The sequence below is a fragment of the Benincasa hispida genome, chromosome 3 (assembly GCF_027475165.1).
Source record: "Benincasa hispida cultivar pf3 chromosome 3, pf3_genome.v1.1, whole genome shotgun sequence".
Lineage (NCBI taxonomy): Eukaryota > Viridiplantae > Streptophyta > Magnoliopsida > Cucurbitales > Cucurbitaceae > Benincasa > Benincasa hispida.
In genome coordinates this window covers 77,035,136-77,062,122 of record NC_143480.1, presented here as the reverse complement: position 1 = coordinate 77,062,122, position 26,987 = coordinate 77,035,136, and the positions used below count along the sequence as shown (strand labels likewise).

At 35.9% G+C, this 26,987-nt stretch overlaps 1 protein-coding gene across 5 annotated transcripts; it reads left to right on the top strand.

The window, feature by feature from the left end:
* The first annotated feature begins 283 nt into the window (after positions 1 to 283).
* LOC120073293 (carbon catabolite repressor protein 4 homolog 1-like) lies at positions 284 to 17,346 on the top strand. Of its 5 annotated transcripts, none has more exons than XM_039026043.2 (12): positions 284 to 930; positions 3,471 to 4,224; positions 4,522 to 4,608; positions 4,740 to 4,823; positions 4,919 to 5,005; positions 5,122 to 5,208; positions 6,129 to 6,182; positions 6,292 to 6,383; positions 6,495 to 6,609; positions 6,815 to 6,962; positions 7,097 to 7,255; positions 8,810 to 9,141. In XM_039026043.2, exons 1-11 carry the CDS (start codon positions 773 to 775, stop codon positions 7,240 to 7,242), a joined length of 1,812 nt encoding a protein of 603 aa, XP_038881971.2. In that variant the 5' UTR covers positions 284 to 772; the 3' UTR covers positions 7,243 to 7,255; positions 8,810 to 9,141. The 5 variants fall into 5 exon arrangements, 3 of the variants coding, with proteins under 3 accessions (XP_038881971.2, XP_038881973.2, XP_038881972.2); XR_016528381.1 differs by having other exon boundaries at positions 313 to 930; positions 6,802 to 6,962; XR_016528382.1 differs by having other exon boundaries at positions 313 to 930; positions 6,802 to 6,962; positions 8,805 to 9,141.
* The last annotated feature ends 9,641 nt before the right edge of the window (positions 17,347 to 26,987 follow it).

Genomic DNA, 26,987 nt, shown 5'->3' with positions numbered 1-26,987 from the left:
AGCTCGACTAAAAGTATCGTGAATAATTGAGAGTGACCTTCCATTACTTGCTTCATTCTTAATATCAATAACATTCAATGATATTGGTAGAATATTAGCTGAGAATAAATGTTTTGGTTGAATGTTGGTATTGCATCTAATACAATCGCTAAAGAAATAGGAAGAAAGTAGGGGATTGAGAAGAGATTTAAAATGTGGGATAAAATTGATATTTCACATGGTAAAAAGGTCAGCTATTGAAAAATTTCTAGAAAGAGAGAGGTAATCCATACTAAAGTTTTTTGTTTTTGAGATTATTTTATGAAAATTTCCAAAAAGATATTAAGAGAAGAAAAAATCTTTTCAACTAAACTCCTCGTTTCCCTCTCTATCTATGAATCTACGTAAGAACCTGAAAAATGCACCAACACAAATTCACTCCCTTTGTAATGAAACCCTAGAAATCCATTCATTTCCCCCTTTTTCTCTACTCTTTATCCCTCCCCTTTAATTCCCAGCACACAATTTTGTCTTCAATCCTACTGTTTCTCTCACTTCTTGACTCCAATACCGGAATTTTGAATGTTGTTTCCAGATTTCCAACCTGGGCTGCTTCCATCTTCTTTGAATTCGCTGATTCCGAGCTTTGATTTTGCCTCTCCAAGGCTGGCGAGTATTCGTATCAACAAGTATTAATGGCAGATCCGCCAAGTATCTGCCGAGTTATCACTGTTTTTGATCAATTGGTGTATAGGGTTAACTTGCTGCTGCGACGTTTGACCAACAATAAAGCATGCTGATCGTGCTCCGAGTGCATCTTCCTTCTGATATCCCCATTGTAGGCTGTGAACTCACACCCTACCTGCTCCTCCGCCGCCCGGACACCTCCGTCACTACTGATGATGTGCCTGAGTCGGCTCCGGTTGATGGTTTTTTTCTGAAATACAAATGGTAACGGTACCTCCCCATTTCATATCGTTTTTCTTTGAGGCTTCTACTTCTGGGTTTTGTATTTGGTGTGTCCGGAGGCTGGTTTGTGATCGAGGTTTCAACGTGGTGTTGCCCAAGTTTTTTCCTTATCTTTGTCAATGGCTGCATGCTTTGTTCGCGATTGGGTTTTTGAGCTTTTACACTTGTGCTAGTATCTTTCTGTGCGTGACATGCCCATTTTCTTTTATTACAATTCATATTTGTTAATTCTTCATTTCATATTGAACGCCCTGTACTTATTCGTTTTTTGCCATTTTTTCTCTCCCTATGGAGTTAATATTGAATATATCTTGGAAGCTTGAAAGTCAAATGGAAATGCATCAATACCAAAGACATTCTTGATTAACCTGAGACTATGAAGCTCGTCAGTTGTTAAAACTAGGATGACTATGACAGCTTATGTCATGGTAGAATCCAAGCTTCTGATAATTTCTAGTGAAGAGCCCTGGAGCATAAAAGAATTCAGATTGTATGTCTTCTTTGTAGTGATACTGATTAAATGATAAACATTTCTCTTTTCTATATGGGAAATTAACAAGCATACTGGAATTTAGATCCTCACCCCATGACTTCGAAATGAATGACAGATATTTTTCAAGATGTCCATGTAGTTTCACATCATTGTGCAGCTTCTACATCTCATTATTACTGTCAACCTTTCTCCAATAATTATATCATTCACAGAAACCAGTGGATTTCATCATCTTTTTGTCATCCATTGACCTTCATTATGCTGTGTTCTTGGTATGAACTATATATATATTTGATGAGAAACATTCAATCATAGTTTCATTGATATATGAAATTATAGAAGGGGCAACATGTGTCGTGAGAGATTACATAATGCTATTCCATTGAGTTGTAAGAGATGTAAGATTGTAATTACACAAAAAGGAAGTAAATTTACACCTTGAAAGATATGTATACAAAAGGTGATAAAAAAATTGAGTGAATTCCGTTTCTCTATCTTCAAGGATATGATGGTTCCATTCATTTCATTCTTGGTATGAACTATGAGGGTTAAATTGGCCCCTGTATATGGGCAAAATGGGGGATGTGTCTTTTTTCTCAAAGATAAGGATTTGAGCAACATAAGGGACCTATGGTAGAATATTAGAGCATGGCACTCGCACTCATACGCTAAGTTGAGATGTCCTCAATAGAGGATCAAGCGGGGGTTAAGTTAGGAATTAGGAACAGGAGAGCAACTTGTACTGGTTATGGGGCTTTAGATTGGAGTCTTTCGTGGGTAACATGGTTATGGTGCTGCCTTTTCCAAATCAACAATGAAACTGTCCAGCATGTTCTCTTTGATTGTCCCTTTACAAAAGGGATTTGGTTGGAGATTTTTTACAGCCTTCAATTTGCCCGTGGCTCTCACTAATGACATTTAGAGTTGGCTTCGATAATTGTTCATTGATCTACCTTTCACAGCCACTAAAAATGTTGATGGATTTGCAATATTTGTGCTGTTGTTGAAGATTTGAGATGAAAGAAATGCAAGAATCATTGGGATAAGAGCAAGACTTCAAAGGACATTATAGACGCTGTCATCATTGATACATTTTTTTTTGGTGCAAAGATATATCGGCTTTAAAAAGCCATAGTTATTCTTTCCTTATTGCAAATTGGAAACACCTTTCCCTTTTGTATCTTTAGATATTTCATTCAATCAATGGAGTTGTTTCTTATTAAAAAAAAAAAAAGGAAAAAAAAAAGAAGAAAGAAGAAAAGATTGGAGTTCTTCGTTCACTTTTACTTTCCTAAAAGTAGTGTCATTCCTAACCAAGTGCTCATAGCAATGAGCCAATTGAGATGTATATGACAAGGAAAAGGAGGCACCGTTTTGAGATAGATTTTGGAGAAGATGCTTTGGAAAAAAAATGTTTAGCTTCAAATGGAGATTTTTATTATATTCTCTTCTACCAATCATGTTATTATAGAAAATAAAAAATAAAAAAATAAAAGAAGAAGAAGAAGAAGAAGAAAGACCTGTGAGGAATGATCTTCAACTATTGAGGACTTGGGCAGAACAATCCCCAAGACTACCAACTAAATACCTAACTGACAAATGATCCCTTTTTCATTTATTCCATTTCCAGTATTTTTCTTTCTAGTTCGTTGTAGAAGTGGGGAGAAACATCACGTGATGACTGATGGGTACTGTCCAATTGTGAATGTAGTAAGCTTAGAGCTTGGATATGTATATGTGTGTGCACACGGGCACGTGTGTTAAAGAAATAAAAATCCTCGTTATTTTCCGAGAAAAGATTTGCTTACTCATGGGCGATTCCATTATGACAGAATTTTGTTGTTTGTTTATCCACAATGTTTTTAGATTAAAGTTCTTATTTGAAAAAGGGATCGGATTGGATAAACTATCCTTGCTTTAGTATGCATTCATATGCTATATGCATTATCTGTGGCCGTTTCCTATTGAAAGAAGTAATCTATTTCTGGCATTTTCACTATTTTTATTCTGCAATTCTTTTCTGTTGCAGGTACCGGGTCCAAAATGATCGAAATGTTGCCATATGTAGTGTACATCCTTCTGTGCAAGCAACCTTGCAATGCTTAGGTTGTCTTAAAGCAAAAATACCTGTTGCTAAAAGTTATCATTGCTCAACTAAGTGTTTCTCGGATGCATGGCAACATCACCGTGCGCTGCATGATCGTGCGACAAGTGCTGTGAGTGTTAATGTAAATGAGGATGAAGAGTTATTTGGACGCTACAATAACGCAGGTCCTGGAGTGATCAATGCTAACTTATCTGGTACAGTATCAAGTACTAGCTTGACCAACGGTTCAACTCCTTTTTATCCTTCATCCACTACGCAAAGGAGTGGTGGTGAGACTTGGTTTGAAGTTGGACGATCTAAAACATACACTCCATCAGCTGATGACATTGGCCATGTCCTCAAGTTTGAGTGTGTTGTGGTAGATGCAGAGTCAAAATTGCCTTCTGGACCAGTTAACACTTTACTAACTTCTCGTGTGATTCCAGCTCCATCCCCCAGTCCACGCTGTTTAATCCCTGTTAGTGGTGTTGATGCGATTGGGCAATTGGATTCTAGTGGTCGTTCTTTATCTTCTGGTTCTTTCACAGTGCTCTCATACAACATTCTTGCTGATGTATATGCGACAAGTGAATCATACAGCTATTGTCCTTCATGGGCTCTTTCCTGGGCATACCGCCGACAGAATTTGTTACGAGAAATAGTTGGGTATCATGCAGATATTGTTTGTCTTCAGGAGGTATGATGAGACATGGTGCATTTTTTTTCCTAAAACCAAGTGAGTTTTGTTTACTAGCACTCAAAAGGGATTTTCATGTTGTGTTTGAATGCAAAATCTATTGTTTCTTGAAAGAGACCATAGAGATAAATCCCTCTCTGTCTTCATCCCTTTTTGTGGTGTATCACTGTCACGGTTTACTGCATGGAACTTGTTAGAATCACCTCCGTTTTCAAGGACTTGTGAACTTCTGAAACAGCGATCTGATAGGATTAGGAGGATGCTACGTATGATAAAATATTTTATTTTTTTGTGCAGGTCCAAAGCAATCATTTTGAGGCATTTTTTGCACCTGAACTTGACAAACATGGCTATCAAGCTCTGTATAAGAGAAAGACAAATGAGGTTTCTGTCTTAATTGTTTTATTACTTTTAACTTCCTACTTTCTCTCTTGACTTTTGTTTTTTGGGCTCCATCTCTCTTTTTTTCCTGTGCTGTTTGGTCCTCTCATGATCCTTGCTGTTGAACCTTTTAGGTTTACAGTGGAAACACACAAACAATTGATGGTTGTGCAACATTTTTCCGTAGAGACAGATTTGCACATGTCAAGAAATATGAGGTTTTGAATTTATATATATATACTTTTTTTTTTTCTTTTCTTTTCCAGTTTTTATGTTTAATTTATATCTAAGAGAGCTTTATGCTTGCGTTCAGGTTGAGTTTAATAAGGCTGCCCAGTCGTTGACTGATGCTCAAATTCCCACTGCACAAAAGAAGAGTACTTTAACACGATTAGCTAAGGTAGACTCTTGTTCCTAGGTTGATCTCTGAGTTAATTCTGTGATTTCTATTTTATTTTCCTCATATACTTTGTTTCTGTTCTAGCCATAATCAGTTTAACCATATTATCTGCGTAGGATAATGTTGCACTGATAGTGGTTCTTGAAGCAAAATTTGGTAATCAGGGAGCTGATAATCTGGGGAAAAGGCAGCTTCTCTGTGTGGTAAGATTTCTTTTTTTGCCTTTTACTCAACATTCTTTCCAACGAGTGATGGTATACACTTCCTCAAGTAGTGTATACCTTATACACTTCCTCATGTAGTGTATACCTTGTGGGAAAAAGCACTTTATGATTAGTTCTTTTTGTTTTGAATCTAAATATTTGTTTGGCCTCCGATGGTATACAACTTCTTGGTGGTTCAAAAGCCCAAGAAATTCTTTTATATTTATAAAGGAAAGATAAAAGGATCCCAATTTAGCTTAATATCTTGTAAAGAGAAAGTAGTAAAGGCCTCGGAAGGAGAACCATGTTGGTGCTTTCAATCTGGCGGAGTCATAATGGTCAAGCCATGGAAGATGTTTGTTTTATGAAGTTCTCAAATTTCTTTCCATCCACAATTCCAACAGAAGAGCTTAGTCATGTTGATCTGTAATAAATGAGATTTGGAAGCTAAATAACACCCATGAATAAGCTGATGAATATTATCCTTCAACTTGGGAGAGACCACCCAAGAAAACTTAAATGTAGAAGACAACTTATCTTATGCCTGCAATTCAACGGATTTGGCTGAAGAATGAAGAACAAATGGTAAATAAATTTCCGTTCTCCAAAAAAAAAAGAACAATCTGAATGCATGAGAGTGAAAAAAGGAAGTTTCCTTTGAAGAACCTCCGATGTATTACGACAGGACTGCCATTTAATAATATATCTGTAGAAGAATCTTTTCCTGTTCTACTAAGTTATGAACCAAATAATTTGGAGAGTACTTTTTAGTGGTTGCTTATCTCTCGTAGAGGTTTATAATCTTTAACTTTGGTTAGTTACAAAATTCCATTTTTTTTTATCAACTGATAAAACCATGCTACTGTCTGATACTCTTTCAAACAGATTTTGACCATTTTTTGGTGGATTCTTCTGTTCAGGCCAATACTCATGTTAATGATCATCAGGATTTAAAAGATGTCAAGCTGTGGCAGGTGCTTCCCCCAACCCTCGACCCATTTTTTTTAAAACAAAAGCAAAAGTTAAAAAAAAAGGGGAAAGATTTAGAAACTTCTTGCTCTAAATATACTTATTGGAAAGCAGGTGTCGACTCTTCTGAAAGGACTGGAGAAAATAGCTGTTAGTGCTGACATTCCAATGTTGGTCTGTGGCGATTTCAATTCTGTTCCTGGAAGGTTTGTCTTCTGCACTGATGAATTTTGCTCCCTAAGAATGCTGGCGTTCTTTTTATGGTCTTTGTGGATATTATTTTTGCTGCTTAGTTTTACCACCGAAATTTATTACAGTGCTCCTCATTCACTTCTTGCAATGGGGAAGGTAGAACCATCACATCCAGACCTGGCAGTTGATCCTCTCAACTTATTTCGCCCACCTAGCAAGCTGATTCATAAGCTTCAACTGGTAATATTTTTCCTTGCATAATGCTTTAAAATTTTAGTTCTATTAGTTTTTTACTCTTCATTTCTCTTTGCCTCTCTTCTTTTCTGTATTTATTTTTTAAAAAAAGTAATTTTAATACGATGTTAACGTTAGCTTGGGGCTACATTTACATTCCTCTTCTAGAAGGCTTATGGCCTTATTCTAATTTTCCAGCAAACTGTTACAGGTTAGTGCTTATTCATCCTTTGCAAGAATGGGTGTTAGTATTGGATCAGAGAAACAAAGGAAGAGACTTGACCCAACAACAAATGAACCCTTGTTTACAAACTGTACTAGAGATTTCATTGGCACCCTAGACTACATATTTTATACCGGTAAGCTTTTAGACGCCAAGTATGATTGGCTCTGCTCTTTATTTATTTATTTACTACCTTTTTGTATTGATGATACTTCTTTAAAAACAATTTCCGTTTGTTTCATCATTTCTCTTGTTCCTTCTTGTTTACAGTGGACTCCTTAACAGTTGAGTCTTTATTAGAGCTTCTGGATGAGGAAAGCATGAGGAAAAACACGGCACTTCCCTCGCCAGAGTGGTCTTCTGATCACGTGGCCCTACTTGCTCAGTTCTGCTGCAAGCCTCGAATTAGACGCTGATACTTCGATGCAGGTAAATCCATCTTTTCATCCTTCTCCATATTCAACTTTACTTCTTCCCTATTGTGTGACCACGTTAATTTTTAGCTCATCAATCTCTAGTTGATTAAGCTAAACTGAGGTTCTAGTTATGTCCTGGATGGTAAGTTTGCTAGTTGTTGAAGTGATATTTGTTGTTTAAGCTTTCTACAAACTTGGCATTAGTGATCAGTATGAACTTGGCTGGCTCCTCAAGTTATTGGTTTGGAAAATTTGTATTTCATTATAGAAGTTTCTATTATCTGAGATGATTCCTTTTTTAGGCATTTTAGAGGGCCCATTTCATAATGTTTAGGGTTTCTATTTTCTTTCTAACTTTTTGTTTCTCATTTTTCAAGAAATTGACTTGTTTGATAACTGTCTCATTTCTTGTTTCAATTTTAAGAAACCTTTCCCAAAAAGGGACCAAATTTGAGAAATTTCCGTTCCGTCTTATTTTATATATTTCAGTTTCTTAAATGTATCCATTGGAACCTCTGCCGTCTTGGTTTTAAGACATGCATCAAAATTCATCTAGATCATGGTCTTCAATTCGAGTCTAAGTTAAGTCAGTTTGGTTTTTATTTTTTATTTTTAATATTTCTTTTATTTCTTAATTTTTCTATATTTGTATATTAGTATAAATTTTAATTTTGAACTTTGCTATTTAGATTTATATTTTTTTTTAATTTCAAAATTTTGAATTTTCAATATATATATTTAAATTTTTTAATTTCTGAATTTTAAATTTTAAATTTGAATGTTTATATATTATTTTATGATTTTTATTTTTAGTACATTTGAAACCGATGAGAATTTTACAATATATAAATTTTCTTCCCAAATTCACTTAGTTTTACTCTAATATTTTACAATCACAACACATAATAGAATTGAGTTGAATTTTAGTCAAATCGTTTAAGATAAATGACTAGAGTGAAAAATATTATTGTAGATAAAATTTAAGGAACATTTAAATGATGGGAACAATATTATTATTGTGGTTAATTTTATATCGAGACTTGTATTAGATAATGTAGTTTTTTTATATTTACTTTTTATTTTAATGCATGTTATATATCTTTTATTTTACATAATTAAATTATATTTAAACTATAAAATAAGAGAAAAGGATAGGAAAAAAAAGTTTGTCTATAACTTTTTTCCAAGAAACTTGTAGAAATAATTATCAAACATGTTTTTGTTTTTAGTTTTTAAAATATAGAAAACAAGAAACAAGATTTGGGAAATAAGAAATAGAAACGTTATCAAATGAGCCTTTTAACTTTTGCTAGGACATTAAACAAAATGTTCTTTTCCCCCAATCTTTTTTCCAAGATACGGAATTTAATTGTTTTTTAGTTGCTCTAAAAATTGAATGAATTGAATCCACATGTTTTTTTCTTTTAATATTATTATTAATGCTTTTTTTTTTCTGGAGTTCAACTAATGGCTAATTTACTGATCATAGAGAAATTTGTGTGTTTCTGTATTTGGTTTTATATAATCAGTGTTATAATTCTTGAATTAATGGTTGTTTGTAGTATAGATCTGGAGACATTCAAGACAGATTGATGCAATGAAATGGTGTTGGAAACAGATATAAGTTCTTGTAAGGAAGGATAAGATTGGTCAGCATGTTGTTTCCCAAGTAATTCTTTTAAAACAGGAACCATTCTCTGACCAAATCTACTCCTATATTTTCATTTATTTCATTGGAAAAGAAAATTTAGTACCCTCCCTCCATTTTTACTTCTGATGTCAACGGGCTCAATATGAAAAGAAATCAAAAGCCATCATTCTCTCCTCTTCCATTTGTATTCATTTTGCTCCCACCAAATGATGATGGTCTTTCAATCTATATAGAATTTTTTCCTTTTCCTTTTTTTGTTTTCTTCTTTCTGGACATGGAAGCATTTTTTTTTGGTATCCGTGAGTGTTTGGGCCAAGTTACGCACACTTTGACTAATCTTATAGGACAACTTATCTGACCCTACACCATTAGGGTGTCAAAAAAACTCCAGGGAGCTAAATTTTAGAGTATAGGAACTGCATCGTTAAATATGAAATTATAGGGACTAAATTGTTGTAATTTCATGAAACAGGGATAGATGTTTCAAATTAAAGTTTAGGTGCTATATTGGTACTTTCATGTTTGGGGCCAATATGTTCTCTAACTGTTTGATATTCTCAATTTTATTTTTAATGTATTAAAAGTTTTCATTCAGGGCATTTAAAAAAGTTAAATTTATCGCAAATCGTTAAATTAATATGTGACTGTTATTTTGGATACTGCGAATCATTAAATTAGTGTTCAATTAATATGTGACTGTTATTTAGGTACTTGACAAATGATTTAGATTAAGGACGGTCGAGTGATAAGGTTATATTATAGAAAATATTTTGAACTTTGCGACTTGTTTTTGATAATATTCTTGAATTGTGCATCGTTGCATTAATAGCTTCCTTCTTAGGATCTATTTCTATTCATTTCCAATTTTACTTCTCTTCTTTTCTTCAATATTTTCCTATTTAGATTTAGAGATTTTGGCACCCACTTAAAAATTTTACTAGTCAACAATTAGGAGTGTACGTGGGTTGGGTTGAAGATGTTTTTAGGACTAACCTGAAAATTAGGTTGGTTGGGTTAACAACCTAAATGACCCAAATAAAGTCTTTAATCCAACCCAATTCTTAAAATTCGGGTTTAGTTGGGTTATTGGGTTATAACTTATTTTTTCTTTTTAATTAAAAATAAGTAAATTTATAAACAACACATGACTAATAACTAAAATCTCAAATTTCAAATACTAAATATTAAATATGATATTTATTGCAAATTTTAAACAAAGATAAATATCATAACAATTTTAAAAGAAAAATATTAAAAAATCACAAAGTAATCAAATTTTAAACAAAGATGTATATATATATATATATATATAATTCGGGTTGGGTTGGGTAAACCTAATTTTTTTTTAACCAACCTACGATCCAACCCAATCCAACAGAAACAGAAAAAATTGAACCCAATTCAACTCAAAAACAAAACTAATCTATCTCAACCCTTATATTTTGGGTTGGGTAGTCTGAGTTATTTGGGTTGTCGGGTTGTTTGAACACCCCTAGTCAACACTACCATTTTTTTTTTCCGAGTTTCTTCTTTTTCCATGAGTTTTTTTTTCCCTCTAGTTGCTGTGTTTAGAGTGGTTGTTGGGCATGTGTTTACACAAGAGGTTGTGGGCTAGTCAGAAAGAGATACGAGTGGTCGTCAGAGTATCAGATGTGGGTTTTCCCTTGCGAGGGATGTGAGTTTGGAGCATCAGATCTGTGGGTTCTGAGTGTGAGAGAAGGAGATCGGTAGTAGAGAGAGAGAGAGAGAGCGGAGTTCCAGTTCCATATCGGTGATTTCATACCTATTGTTATGGTGGTTGCCATGTCGTTGGTTTAGTTTTAACCTTCTTTAAGAGGGGTATTTCAGTGTTATTCCACTGTTATATTAAGTTTTAAGTTTGTCATTCACATTTTACTTCAGAAAAAGCTGCTGAAAATTTGGAAGCAAAAAATGATCAAACAAACGAAGAGGCTCGTGGCTACCATGTTTAAAGAATATGTGAATGCTTCTACTTCTTTCTCTCTTGATACTCATATTTTTTCCACCTTTTAGGGTTATCCAATGTGAGTTACCAATTTATCCATTTAGCCAAGAATGATTTTTGTCTAACTAATATTTTTATTTCATAAATGCTTAGTAATATTTCATCATTAGATTTCAGCAACATTTTGTGAAATTTTTAACCTTTTAATTGATTGTCTCTCATTTTTTAATTTGGTAATTTTTTAAAATAAAAATATATCATTTTAAGATTTATTATTAATTATGTAAGGATTTTATTTTTTGAAATGTCATTAATTATATTATCTCTAGTCAATAAATCTTCATAATATTTAATTCTTTTCTTAGTAACATCATTTTTTGATTTTGTTTTTGTAATTTATTAATTTTGGTTGATATTCATTTAATGCAAGATGTTTTAAATTAATGTTTCTTTATTTTTAGAAGATTTCATTTATTTTCTTCAATATTCCTAGTTGAAAATCGATCAAATCTCCATTAAGATCTCAAATATATGTTGAATATATTAGTAATATACTAGAAATAGTAAATATACATCACACATACCATGATTTATTTTTGGTGTGTTTACAAATATATTGGAAAATGTAAATATATAACGTATATATTGTTTGGTGCATCTATATTGTTTGGTATATAAGACGATAAATTGTACAAATTCTCTTGTTCACACATTTATTAAATATACCTTGGTTTATTTATAGAAAATTCAAATATTTACTACTGTAAATATTTAACATACTTTATTTTTTCTATCGAAGCTTTTTATGCATTCCTACTTTTATTTATAAGGTCAATGATTTTCGATTTTTTTAAGAAACAGTCATTACTTGTGTAGGTTTTGAAAATAAAATAGTTTTGGGAAGTTCATAAGGGCAAGAAACTTCTCTTATATGCTTCATTTGGTTTGTGTGTGTATATATATATATATAAATATGTACACATGCATGCGTGCACGTGCGCACACACGCACCACACACACATACACGTGCGAGCATACATACACACATACAAACACATACACGTGTGCACACACACATGTAGAATATATAGATACACGTATGTGTATATATATATACATACACATACACACACGCACACGAAGGAGGTGTGTGCATGGTCAACAGATGTGGGTGCGACGGTATGGGCTAGGTGCGCACACCGGTAGTGCCAAGGCCTGCTTGGGCATATTGATCCGAGCAACTCTAGGCTTAAGGATCATTGTGGAAGGCTGGAGATTCACAAGTGCCACATGGCACCATCATGGTCGGTCAAAGAAGAACATGTGGCGGCATACCTCTAAACAAGGTGACAGTATTAGAGTCAAAACTTAAAAAAAACGGAGTGGGAAAAAGAGGTGTAGATGGGAAGGTGCAAACTTTTAAGGTTAGACTAGTGGCGAAGGGTTATACTCAGGTGGAGATAGTAGATTATGATGAAACTTTCTCACATGTTGCCATGTTAAAATCAATTCGAATTTTGTTGGAAACAACAGGACCCTCAAAACGACGAATAGTAAACAGTCAAGGCACGACGGTCAAGCAAAGAGCAAAACCTGCAAAACATAAACCCGTTATAGGTTGAGTCGTGGAGCTCACTCTCTTTAAGACGTTTTGTGGCTTTGCCCAAGTATGCAAGCAAGTCTACAAATTGCCACTTGTCCCAAGATAAAACAGCCAAAGAAACTCGATTGGAAATGCATTGTTACCGACCAGAACATATACCATTTCTAACCCATTGCTCGGAAAACTAAAATGGAAGAGATAGGAGAGGAAAAATGGAATGAAGTGAAAATGAGTTGTGTTTTCGAATTGTTGAAGGCCACACCTTTTATAGGCCTTCAGCGTGGAACGAAAAAGGTGGTGAGCCTCAGAACGTGCACATATGAATTGCTTACGCGGACGAAATGCAAACGGGGAGGATCTTTTCTTTTCTTTTCCTCTTTTTTTCGATTAAAGAAAAATTAAAAAAATAATTAAAAAAATAATATTTTTATTAAAAATAATAATCACACATGCGCCTCGCCACACTCGACCAGGCGACGGCGTGAGTGTGGGACGTCTACCAAACCCACATTGGTCTATCTCCTTATTCCCTCCAAAACATGGGTACCCCTGGTGCCTAAACCTAAAACTCAAGATTAGAGTACATAAGGGAGACTTCCAATATCAAATTTTACAATGTGGGATTCTCTAACCAAAAAGTTGGTTCCCTCTTGTTTTGAAAGTTAAATTTTCAACCAACAAATTCTCTTGTCCATTGCCACATATTATGACTATGAGATATGGAAAATTGATGTCAAAACTGCTTTTTTGAACGATAATTTTGATGAGAATATCTATATGAAATAGCCAGAGGGATTCATCGAATAAGATCAAGAGCAAAAAGTTTGCAACTTAATCGGTCTATTTGTCGATTGAAACAAGCATCTAGATCTTAGAATATAAGTTTTGATAATGCGATCAAACATTATGGCTTTGACCTGAATATTGATGAAACTTGCGTCTACAAGAAGATTATCAACAATTTTATAGCTTTCCTTGTGTTGTATGTGGTTGATATCCTACTCATTAGGAATGATGTAGGTTTACTAATTAGTGTAAAGAATTGGTTGCCTACTCAATTCCAAATGAAAGATTTGGGTGAAATACAATTTATTCTTGGGATTCAAATTATTAGGAACCACAAGAACAAAATGTTACCTTGTATCACACATTGTATATTGACAAAATGCCTGTAAGATATTTGATACATAATTTCAAGAAGGGTTTACTACCTTTCAGGCATGTAATTACTTTGTCTAAGGAACAATGTCTTAAGAAACCTCAAATGGTTAAGGAAATGAGACAGATTCATTACGCATCAGCTGTGGGTAGCCTAATGTATGTCATGTTGTGTACTAGGCCAAACATATGCTATATAGTTGAGATTGTCAATAAATATCATTCTAATCCATGATTAGATCATTGGACTACAGTTAAAACAATCCTCAAGGATCTTAAGAGAACGAAGGATAATATGTTTGCGTATAACATTAAGGATTTATTCCTTACAGGATACACTGACCCTAATTTCAGACTGATAGGGATTCTAGGAAATCCACATCAGGATAAGTATTCACTCTTAACAGAGGAGCTATAGTATGGTAGAACATTAAGAAAAGATGCATTGCTGACTCTACCACGAAGGCAGAGTATATAACTACTTGTAAAGTTGCTAAAGACGCTCGATGGCTTAGGAAGTTCTTGAAAGATCTAGAGGTGGTTCCAAATATGTCATTCTCTATGATCCTTTATTCTTATAATAGCGGTGTTGGAAAATTCCAAAGAATTTACAAGTCACAAGAGAGAAAAGCACATAGAGCGCAAATATCATTTGATATGGAAGATTGTACAATGATGAGAGGTGATCGTCACAAAGATAGCTTTTGTAAACCCCGAATTCTAAATTTCCTAGACATGTATGTTTAGCCAAAGGAATGATATATTAAATATCTAGTAAGTGAAAATCCATGTTATTTATAGGAGTTGTGGAGAAAGGAAAAGAAAAACATATTAAATAGGGAAGCTCACTTATTGGTTTGGCTGGAGGCACTAAATATGGGGTGACGTGGCAGTTAATCCTTGAACTCGGGAGGCGGCAGGAAGATTAAAAGGAAGAGGAACTTCGAAAGCTTGGTTTTGGCAATATACATGAGCAAATTTAGTGAAATTGGTGCCATTTGAAAGCCGGAAGAATCTAGTTTTCGAGGTTGTCTTGCCGGAGAAAAAATGCAGGAGAAGAAGAACAAAAAGTGAGGAATTTGCAGAAGAGACAAAATCTCGGATTAATCAAGGCCTGAGGTGAAGATTGGAAGCTTCAGGCCAAATCATGAGGAATTTTTGGCTAAAATTTTGAGGTAAGAAAGTTAATTAGATTTTAAACAAGTTTGTAGAAGGAAGTTTCTTGAAAAGAGTTCAGGATTTTGAGTTATGAATTTTTGAAGTTGAAACAGAGAATCTGTGCAGAAGCAGACAATTGCTTGGGAAGAACAAGCAAACAGCTCACCGTGAAGCGCGAGAGCGAGATGAGGAGGATGAGGATCTCACTTAAGATGATAATCCCGCTGATTTTGTGATGAGGATCTCGCTCAAGAAGGACATCTCGCTAGAAATTTGGGCTGAATCTCGTCGGTATGGTGAGTATCGCTAGGTTGAAGTTTGTTAAAGAAATACTTGATCTCGCTCATGAGGATGAATTCACTCATAATGGTTGTCTCGCTAGCAATGTGGTTTTGTTGAAGAAAGTTCTATTAGTAAATGAACTATTTGAGGTATTCTGCTAAGAATTCTAAGGAATTTAACCAGGAATTATGTCCTTTCAGGCCAAGAAGAGCTAGGAGAGGCGTATAACCCGTTAAGAGTCCCAACGAGCTGTGAGTGACTATATGATGATTTAATGTTTTAAGGATTTAGAAACTATGATTTCTTTGAAGTTATTTCTCATGCTAAGTGTTTAAATGAAGTGCCAAGCAACATATGTTTAAAGCTATTTCTCATGCTAAGCAAAACATGTTTTTCATGGAAATTGACATGATTTAAATATGTTATCTTGTCCAAATACTTTCAGCATATTTTAGTAACTTCATTTTTATGATGAACTAGTATGATGGATGAACTAGTTTGATGATTTGAGCACTAAACCTTAGTTTTCAGCTAAATGCTTATAACTAGTTATACGACGGATATTGAAGGACAATGAGAAGGTATCCTAAGGATACTGAAGGACAATGAGAAAGTATCCTAGTTAAGTACCTAAGGTATGACGGTACTAAGTTATAAGCACGTGCACGTAAGTAATACGACATCGAGGGACTGAGCAAAGTTAGTCTCATGCTAAATTTTATAGGATTCCAAGCAACTTATTTCTATGATTGAAAGCATGATCAACGCATGATGTTTACTAATGTATGAGTTTTCCAAGTATGTTTTCCATGTCTAATGCATGCTAATGGTTTTTACAAGCTAGTTCAACATGATTTAAGCCAACTTATTTTACAAAGTATGAAGCATGCGTTAGGGTTAAAGCTAAGGTGGAATGAAGCTTGATGTACTATGTTTTAAATACCTAAGGTTGTCAAAGTACACGCGTTGGTATTCCTAAACATAATGAAAAGGGATACTGAAGATAGGGAAGGTATCCTAAAGAGTTTTCTATGCTATATTTGAAAACTATTCTTTTAATGCTCTTCAATAACTTGATAGCTTAGGTGAGCCGGATACTGAAGGTAAGGAAGGTATCTGAATAAATATACCTAAGGTGTTGACGGTACATAGAAAACTCCACATGCATGTAGGTAGTTCTGAATGAGAGGTCGAAGTATGGGTCTCCTAGGCCATATGCCAGCTAAGAGAGGCCGAAGTATGGGTCTCTTGGCCAGTAACAGACGTTGGGAGTTAGAGCGATGTATGCTCGTTCTCAACTAGGGAATAATGATGTCTAATGGTGTTTAAGAGTTGTTATCAATATTTATGTATAAAGGAAGTTGCTTGAGATACCCATCGGTATATTTGAAGAGATCGACGTAGGAGTCTCTCCTAGCCATAGTTTGGTATGAGGAGATCGAAGTAGGGGTCTCATCTGGCCATGGCTTGGCGTTGGGAATTAGAGCGATGAATGTTCATTCTTAACTAAGATTCAAGTTTCGGATACAATGGTTTTAAAGGTTTTATGTACACGTTTGCTTGGTATATTTTAGTTCCAGTATTATGCTTTCGAGGTTTTAGTTTAAGCATGAGATTTATGTTTTATTAAGTCACTCACTGGGCTTCTAGCTCATGTTTTCAAATGTTTTCCTTTCAGGTAGCGGTCAGTTCCCAAAAGACTTTTCTGCTGCTGCTCTGCCACTCAAAGAAACAGGTTGAAGGAAGCGTAATTGAAGACCTGTATTAGTTAGTACACATGTGTCTGTCTAGTGACTAGTATTCTTGATGGGGCTAAGTTGTAATATCCATGTATAAACAATGTTGTGAAACCCTGTAATGTAAATGTGTTAAGTTCTGAGTTAATATGTATGTATTCAGGGTTTGAGCAAAATTTAACAGGTAAGATAGGCAGTAAGTGCCAGCAAAAGGGTTGGTAACTGCTGCAGTCACCATTCCATCCAGGTTAGGAGGGTAATCTGGTAAGGGGTGTGACAGCTTCGAAGCACAACATAGTCGATCCATTTACAAAGGCTCTCTCGATTAAAGTATTTGAGGGTCATCTAGAGAGTCTAGGGCAAGTGGGAGATGTTACTGGATATAGTGGATGTCCTAGTTTATTGTATTGTTGGACTTTAATATATTGTACACCCTATTAGCTTTAGGAAAAGTGGGAGATTGTTGGGATTTATGTCCTAAATCTCGTGGTTTATAATGTATATACAAAGTATTTTTTTTTAATAAAATAAGACGCTATTTTATTTGTCATTTATACTGCCTAACTCAATCCAATAAACTAAGATTCAATGTTATTTTATATATTGAACAGTATGTGATAGACATACAAAGGGATCATATTCAAGTAATAACCTAAGTGGTCTGAGGTATATGGATAAAGTTGGGTGCCTTATCCGAGTGACACTATAGAAACGACCCACTTCGTAATCATTACAAACGATGTGATCCAAATCCTTCATGTGGAGATGCGTGGAGATATCCTATACAAAAAGTTTGTATAAGACTGGACGGCGAAATAATTAATCTCTTTTTATATAAGATATAATTAATATAATGTATATAGACACATTAATATGAAAGAGTAATATATTTGAATAAGATTCAAATATTGATTATGTGAACGAGATTCATATAAAAGACTATAAGTTAAAATTAATGTGAAAGAGATTCATACTAAAAATATAGGTTATGAGAGAGATATGAATTTAAATATGATTCAAAATATGGGTTTATTTAAATATAAGATATCTAAATTTAATTAATTAAATAATTAAATTATTTTAAATTAAGTTAAATTTATTTTTAATTTAAAGAATCATGTTAGCTTCCCTTTGTAGGGGAGTTATGGAGGGTTTTGGATTCCGATTCCCCTAGACAGAGCAATTTGTTTTGGGTGCGAATGATGCGGGAGTTGGTTGAAAATTAGGATTTTGGAACCCTAATTTGAGAAGATCATGACAAAATATTTATCATGAAGATAAGAAATTTAAAATTATTGTAATTTTATTTGTATTCTAAAATGCCAAATCCAATCTATTATTGTTTTTTAATTTAATAATGGATGGGATATATGTATTAAATTATTTTAATTTATATGTTGCATAAAATGTGTCATATAGATTAAAATCTCACCATAGGTTAAGCATGTCATGCATCATATTTAAATATAATTGTTATATTTAATGTTTAGGAATTTTCCTAAAATATATGAATGCATGAAAATTAATATATAGTTTTCATTATTTGTAATATAAAAGTTCTATTTAATGAAAACTATATGCATGATAATTACTATATAGTTTGCATGTTATAATATAAGAGTTATATTATATGATTTAATGTATGGTTAAAAACATGCTTATTATATAGTTTTTCATTATCTTTAGTATATGAGTTATATTGTGTATGTTAATGAAAATAGTTATATTTAGTTAATAATTTTATCATAAATGCATATAATAAGTTTTAATTCATTAATATATCTATATAAAAGTTATATTGTATACTTAATGAATGAAAAATTAGAATTGCATGATAGCTTAATAAGATAATTTATTTTAAATGGTTTAAAATTTGATTAATTAATCTTTAATTTTATTTTTAAAAGTGTGTGGGGGTGGCACACCAAAAAATAAAAAGGCAAGTAAGCGATTTACTTGAGGTGGGGATGGTCAATGGGTGGCTGACATCTTCATGGGCCACAAAGTGGATGATTAACAACATGCCTTCGCACATAGCTACGATAGGCAGGCCATGGACAAGGCATCAATACACCAATAGGCGAGGGTGGGCGCACGATGCTGGGATGGGCATTAGTGAGCATAGAAACATGCACGGGCATGGTCAGACGCAACAAGACATCAGGCATTGGGAAGGCCCTAGCACGCACTAGGCAATATATGCGTGGGTGCAAGCTCACGTAGGTGGGACCATGCGCGTAGAGGGACCCACGCAGCAGCATGCATGCATGCAAGGCTGCATGCACGTCACAAGGTTGTTTTCAGAGATGGAAACATGCAAGGTTCAAGGCAATGAGGGTGTGAGAGAGTGTACCTTTGATCACATGTAGGAGTGGAAGCCAAATTTGGAGGCCATCAGATGGCACGACTGATAGCATACCTTGGTACACAACCAAGACAAGCAGGGCACAGATAGGTCATCAGCACACCAACGAGCATGGGTGGATGCATGATGATAGGATGAGGATTGGTGGGTGCAAAGGCATGCATGGACATGGTTGGACGCAACAAGGCACTAGGCACACGCCAAGCACATAGGTGTTGACAGAGCACACGAGGGAGCAAGCACACGTAAGCGGTCGCGTGTGCAGAGGGATGCACATGACAGTGTGTGCATTGGCGCATGGGTGCACATGACAGGCAGAGTGACTAATGCGTAGGCACGCATGCGGGTAGTGTCAGCAGACCGTTGAACGATCGACGTGAACCATTGATGCCGAATCTCCTCTCCAAACTTTGTGGGAATTTTCAGAGAAGGAAAGTGATTAAGTGGCTGGTATGCTGAGAAGCTGAGAGTGAGGGAGCTTGAGTGGTGTACAAGTCAAGTTCCTAAGTTTAAGCAAGTTTGACTTGGCCACTTGCTATTTTTTAGTGAGTAGAAATTACTTGGAGAAAAAGAATAGCAAATCAATTATACTATTCTTAGGTTGCCACTTTCCAAAGTATCTCAACTACCCCTAGAGGAGAATAATGAAGCATTGGGAGGAGAATAATGAAGCATTACATACTCTCATTGAAATCTTTAGTACTAGATTTGTAGATGTCTAGAGTCTGCAACAAAAATATTGTTGGAGCATACACAGGTTAAAGAAAAGCATGAGTCAATGTTAAATAATGAGACCTATTTCAAGGGACTGAGATAGGAAAAATTGTAATTGACTCAGAAATGTGAAGACATGAGGACCCAAATAAACAATGTCATGGAAAGGATAAGGACAATGGCCAAAAGAGTTAGGGGCATTCGCCTATTAGAGGCATGAGCTTAGTAGAGACATATTCTCATTGCAAACTAATTTAAAGGAATTAGGGGAATCTTTAGCAAAGTTATGCAGAGATTCGTTGCACTTTGGTAATTTCTTTTAAGATATTTTATAGTTTTGAGTATGTGTATACGTTGTTTTGTTCTAGTTATTTCATTTCCTAAAGTTTAAAATCTTTAGTTTTGCACAACAACTAAGCCATTATTGCTCCATTTCATGTTCATCCATTTGCAATTCCTTCTACATGTTCTATCATAATCTGTTTTGGGAAAAAGAAGAGGGTGGTTATAATAATTAATGATAAAAAAAAGAAAAGAAAAAAGGGTCTTACATAGCTTTAATGAATTGTCGTTAAAAATAACTCACTTTCAAATCGATATCCTTACCAAACTAGAGTGCAATCAAGAATCATGAGTGAGCATGATAGTTATAAAAACGAATCATTAAGGCAAGATATTGAGAGAGCAGATGACAAAAATTGTGGAGTTACTCATTGTGGGAAAAGGAAAGTTTGTAGTTGAAGCTCCACCAGTGAGTAAGGAGTCCAGGGATTAGAGGATACCTCGCTATATCCTCTTGGGCTCACTCCACAAATACCTCAGCATCATGGCATTTCAACTGCTTAGGCACTTCCAATCCTTGTATAGCCATGGAGCCAGTTCAATCACCATATCCGAAAAGGAATCATTTTATATGGTAAGGAGGAGCGAGGTAGAAGATTCTTTTATAAACATGATAATAGAAGAAGGAAAACCCTCAAATAGTTTGATCAAGTTTCAACCATTGGTGATTTTGTTCAAGGAGCAAGCCTCGCCCAATTCGTCCCCTTTGTAAGTTGCACAACCTCTGACTGACTACTCAAATTCCTACTTATACATAGATAACAAAGCAGTGCCATGAAAATTATGGTGGCCAAATCCCTGATGAGGAAACTGTTGGGATTGGTGTCCTAATTCTCTCAGAGTCTCGTTGTTTGTAATGATACACATTGTTTGATGAATAAAATAATTGTTATTTCATTATGGCATTTACTCATATGCAATAAACAAAGCTCCATGGTTATCTTATATGAACTCAAGTATGTATATGTGATACAAGTGAATCATGCCTTAAGTGATAACCTAAATAGGTATGTAGTATAAGGATTAAGGTTGAATACCTGATCCTAGTGACACTACAAATACAACCCGCTTTATAGAGGTTTACAAGTGTTGTAAACTACTACAGATGGTAGATCCTAACCATTCATGTGGAGACGTGCAAGCGAGGTTATCCTATACAAAGAGTTTGTATAAAATCGGACCACGAGATGACTAGACTTTGTATATAACGCCATTGATACTAGAAACTTACATCTCACATAAACGACCATAGGTGACACGACCTCAATCCTGAGTGTTTTGGGAACTCCTGCCTTTGAGGGCGGTCATTTGATTAGTATGGGTGAGAGTGGCCAGATTGCCAACTCAACATGCATACCTTTTTTGGAGGCCTGTCTAATTTGGGAGTTGGGAACTCAATTCACAAGATAGAATTCACTTCTTTTCCAAAGTAAGGATAAGTAGAGAGATTGTTCCCTTAAGGGCTGATTCCGAGGCCTGAACATAGTGGTCACAGCTTCTCTTTGGAAGAGAGGACTCAATCATAGTAGGACTATGACTTATGTTCATTAGAGGGATCAGTACTATTTAAGGAGTTAGATGTAACTATAGGGGCATAACGATTATTGGCCGAGCTTTACTTATGAGCGATCTGTGAAGGGTTGTCGCACTACTGATTGGTTCAGATGGACACATAATATATCTGTGGTAAGGAGAGTTCAGTTGTCAATCTTTAGTGGAGTGCCTGGTAGTTAACGGATGGTGGATCCCGTGACTAAAGAGTTTAGTCAGTTATTCACGTACCGTTGAAGCTTCGAGCTACAAGTCCATAAGGTCCCCTTGGTAGCTCAATGGATTTAGTTGAGGATCAGTTCTTGGTGGTGATTTGAAATGTTCAAATTGACAAGAGGTAATTCGATTATATATGATATGATCGGTATGATGTATGAGATACATCTAGTGGAAACTGATGTAAATGAGATTTACATTAAGTGTCATGGAATAGGAAAAGAGCTATGGTTTATATGTTTCATAAGATGAAATATTAAAACTATAGGTTATAAATATAGTATGATAATTTGGTTATCATTTATATTTATAATAATATTAATTATTAGATAATTAATTCATTTTCTCTAATAACCAATTGAGTGGGAGGTTATTGGTGGTTTCATGGTAACCGTGAGATAAAAAGAAAAAATATTTTCCTATTTTTAGTAAGGTTTAGTTTTGTAAGCTTGAGATTTTTTTGTCTCGAAATCTCACGGAAGTTGTCAAGTAAATAGGATTTATTAAGCGACAGCTTGGATTAACTAAACAATCGTGTAGTGTTTTGTAGGCGACAGATACTTAGCTAAGAAATGAGCTAAACAATCGCTTAGCTTTTGCTAGACGATCACTTAGCTCTTGCTAAACGATTGGGCATCGACCTATACGATAGGTTCAGTCTTCTCTCACTTCCTCAATCGTTTACACGATTTTTGTTTCTTTCGTCTTCTGCCTCAATCCAAGTCCACAGAGAGCCCACCCTCTAGATTCTCACACCAAGAATACCAATGTAGCCTTCTTGGTGGTGTCATATGTTCGTTCTCCATGTGTCGCTGGGCATGCGTTGGATATGCAATATGCGTCTAAGAATGTATGCAATGACCATGCGTTCCTGCCACAATTTTTCTTGCTTTCTCGCCAAGTATAAAGAGATCGCAAGTTTCTTGGGTGATCCGAGGTCGAACTCAGGGACTTGTAGCTAAATGTTGTGAGTAATGTGTTTGTGACGAAGAATAAAAGAATATTGAAGGTTATGGGCTAAGCGCTACTCCTACTCCTAACTAACAGATTAAGCAGTGGAAGTATGACTATGAGAGTTAGAGACACGACAACTGTTAACACGTAATAAGATGCATGGGAAAATAGATAAAATGGCGGGGATCATCAGTAAGCTTGATCGCAAGGGTAACCCCAGCCAATGCAAGCTATACGATTATGCTATACACACTTGACGAAGACGCATGCGATGAATATGTGATAGTGTTGATAGAACTTATGTCTAAGTCTCTATTCTTGCTCACGTGCTCTCACACATAAACAAGATGACCGCATACCACCTTATCCTACTTCTGGACGCATGCGATGTGACCGCATCCTATAGGGTGCATGCGCTGTGTAATAGAAAACAGAGTTTATCTCTAAGCCTCTATTCTTGCTTATGCGATCCAGTCTGACTCTCTTAAGCCTAGATTTGGTTTTTAGACCACTCTCTCAAGTATGCCTAAATGATGAATGATGCGCTCATAAGACAAGGTAATCACATAAACATGGTTGACATAAGATTATTCCTATCTCTAGGAACACTGCTTACTTTGCTTAATGCGTTCAACTACTTACCCTCCCGGGCAGTTGGTCGCTGCTGATTCTACTCATAGACAAACATTGTGTTCGCTTATAGACAAGTGTTGCTACAGCTTCACACTAGGCAAATAGGATTTTCTCACAACACTCACGCAACGCACACCTCTCGATGGTTTGCTACATGCTTCAATGTCTATGCCTCATGATTAAATATGTGATACTCTAGCAGTCTTACTTAGTGGTGCAATGAAAGTAAAGGATGCTAAGTAAATGAAGATGGAGATGGAATCAAAGGAAAATATAGAAATGCATTGATCACAAAATGTATTAATCTCTTAAGCCATAATGTAATACGATACAAAGATAGAATAGATATGGAGGGTCAGATGGAAGCAATGTCTTGCTTCTATCAGATGTGTGTCAAGGCTGCCGGTGGTGCCATGGACGGGGGGTGGAGTAGTCTCTCTCAAGATCTAACTCCGGCGGAGCTTCGGTCGTCACTTGGAATGGTTGAAGGGATGAAGAACTCTCAAGACTGTCTTCTCATGCTTTGGTCTAGATCACAAGGATCTGTCCGAAGGTAGAAGCTTAGATGCCTTCAGGCAGAAAACCCTGGATATCTGAAGTTGTGCTCCAAGACTTCTATTTATAGAGCTTGATCACCGACAACATTAATGGTCCCTCTCTGAAATTCTGCAGCTACCGGCGTGATAGACCTGCTCTGAATCTCTGTTGCTAACGACGTGATAGACCTGCTCTGAATCTTTGCTGCTAATAGCGTGGTAGGTGAAATGTCAACATCACCTTGGGAGTAATGCGTTCATGCTTGGTTTCCGAAGTATCATCGCATTCCATCAACCTTGTGATCATCCCTCTATTATGGTTATACTCTGTAGCCACAACCTCTATGCGATGGACGCATGCGGTTAATGGCCGTAACATCCATGCGTCGAGCGTATGCGACGCCTCTGTGATGGCGAGATTCACCGCATGTGATCGATTCCTACGTTAGCTACAAAAATAGACAATTGGACGCAAAGTAACACATAATAGTGGGTTAGCCGAGATTCTTAATATCGATCGACGCAAGCTCGTTTTCTCATGAATTCTTAGTACAATCACGAATATTATACTTAGAATCATGCTTGTCCTCAAGCATGTTTTACATTTAAGAAATTCATAATTCACCCACTGGCTTTCCTTTGCGATGACCAGCCTCTCAGAATATACTCATACCTCTAACCTTGGCAGCAATGCTCTCCTCATCTTCGGCTACTTCTTCAAAGAAATCTTTTTTAAGCTTAAATAAGGCAAGCCTCTGCTCAAAAACTTTTTACTCATGCCCCACAACTTTGCGTTTAGCTTTTAACAATGCATCCATTTAAATCGATTCAAAGCTTTGCGATTTATTATTAGAGTGAAGCGTTGAACTTAGTTACGCTCTTCATTTTGGCTTGCCCCCACGTGTGTCATGCGGACAGCCAACTTCGGTTGCGTGCCATATTCAACTCAACTCTCGTCTTGGCTTAATTTGGCTTGCGCCAGACAGAGGAGTTGCGCTTATGCGTTGATCTTGGCCACTTACCTTCATTTTGGCTTACCTCCACGGGTATCATGCGGACATCTAACTACAGATAAGTGCCTTTCACAACTTAACTTTTATCAACATGGGTTTTCCATTGCATTGTTAATGGAGTTGTTATTCTCAAAATTTTTTTTTTTGTAGAAGATAGAAAGGTCGAAAATAAATACCTCACCCCCAAATTTAAAATGTGGCAATGTCCTCATTGCCAAAAGATTAAAATAAGTTATGCGATGGTCATGGAATGCATTGTAAAGAAAGTTTGAAAGAAAGCTAGCAAACCCCTACTTCGAGAAATATTTCATGAGGTGACTATTTTAAGACTAAGTTGACTTAAGAAATAGAAGAATAATTTTTCATCATTGAAATCGTACTTGGATAAGAAACAGAATGCGGTAATTTACTAAATTTATCTATGTCAAATGATTGCGGTAATTAAAGAGGATGTGGTGATAAAACTTTGAAGACTAAAATGTAATGTGATAGTGCAAAATTGGAAATAAAGATAAGGAAGAGTACATCCCCAAATTTTGCGTTGTCGCCTGCATTGTATTGACGCATCCATCTTTGCGGCAATCACTCTTCTTTGGGTTGCAGTGATGGAATAAGATAAGTGCTTCTTCACGTAATATCTCCGCAATCCAGCACCTCGATCGTTGTAAGAAAAACAAGGAGAGGGTCAAATTATTTTAAACAAAATAAAAGTCGATATCGATTTTTTTTTTTTTGTATAATAACGATAGTGATAGTAAAGTAAGGATAAATCAGAATTGAAAAGATAGTGAAAATTCTGAGTAGTGGAGAAAAGAGTTGAAGACTTGAGGTTTCCCAAAACTCGGCGTCTCTGATAAGTTACGATCATTTGATAATGCAGGGACTACCTACTTCCTTCTTCATTCAAAGTCTCTTAGTTTCACGGAGTCGACTTAGCGATGCCAGTCTTCTCCAGGTATGTCTTTACTCGCTGCCCATTGACTTTGAATATGTTGGTTCCGTTGTCATTTGATAATTCCATCGCACCATGCGGAAGTACTTGTCGAATTATGAACGGTCCGGACCAACGTGACTTTAACTTTCCCGGGAAGAGTCGCAGACGTGAATTGAAAAGCAAGACTTTTTGCCCGACTTGGAGGTTCTTATAGCATATGCATTGATCATGCCAGTGCTTGGTACGCTCTTTATAAATCTTCGTATTTTCATATGTGTTGTTCCTCCATTCTTCTAGCTCGACCAGTTGCATTTTTCGCGCTTCCCCTGCCTTCTTCAAATCAAAATTCAGCTTCTTTACCGCCCACAGTGCCTTATATTCCAGCTCCAAAGGCAAGTGACACGCCTTACCAAATACCAGCGCATAGGGGGACATACCTATGGGTGTTTTAAATGTGGTCCGGTATGCCCATAATGCATCGTCAAGCTTTGTTGCCCAATCTTTTCGTGAAGGCTTTACTACCTTCTCAAGTATCAATTTAATTTCTCAATTGGACACTTCAGCTTGGCCATTCGTTTGCGGATGGTATGCAGTGGCGACTTTGTGAAGGATATTGTACTTACGCAGCAACTCCTTGATATCGTGATTGACAAAGTGTGATCCTTCATCACTTATGATGGCACGGGGAGTGCCAAAACAAGTGAAAATATTTTTCTTCAGGAACTGGGAGACTACCGCCGCATCACTTGCGGCGCATGCTGTTGCCTCTACCCACTTGGAGACATAGTCGACGGCTAATAAAATATAGTGCTTATCGTTTGAAGGAGGGAATGGTCTCATGAAATCAATCCCCCATACGTCAAATAGTTCCAGCTCAAAGATAGTGTTCATTGGCATTGCGTTCTTTCATGAAATGTTGTCTGTGCGCTGACA

Bases quoted from the DNA above. Each gene is read 5' to 3' on its own strand.
- LOC120073293 (XM_039026045.2), top strand. From the start codon at position 773: ATGCTGATCGTGCTCCGAGTGCATCTTCCTTCTGATATCCCCATTGTA. The intron at 4,225-4,521 runs GTATGATGAGAC...TTTTTTGTGCAG, and splicing joins ATATTGTTTGTCTTCAGGAG to GTCCAAAGCAATCATTTTGA. The intron at 6,183-6,291 runs GTGCTTCCCCCA...ATTGGAAAGCAG, and splicing joins AAGATGTCAAGCTGTGGCAG to GTGTCGACTCTTCTGAAAGG.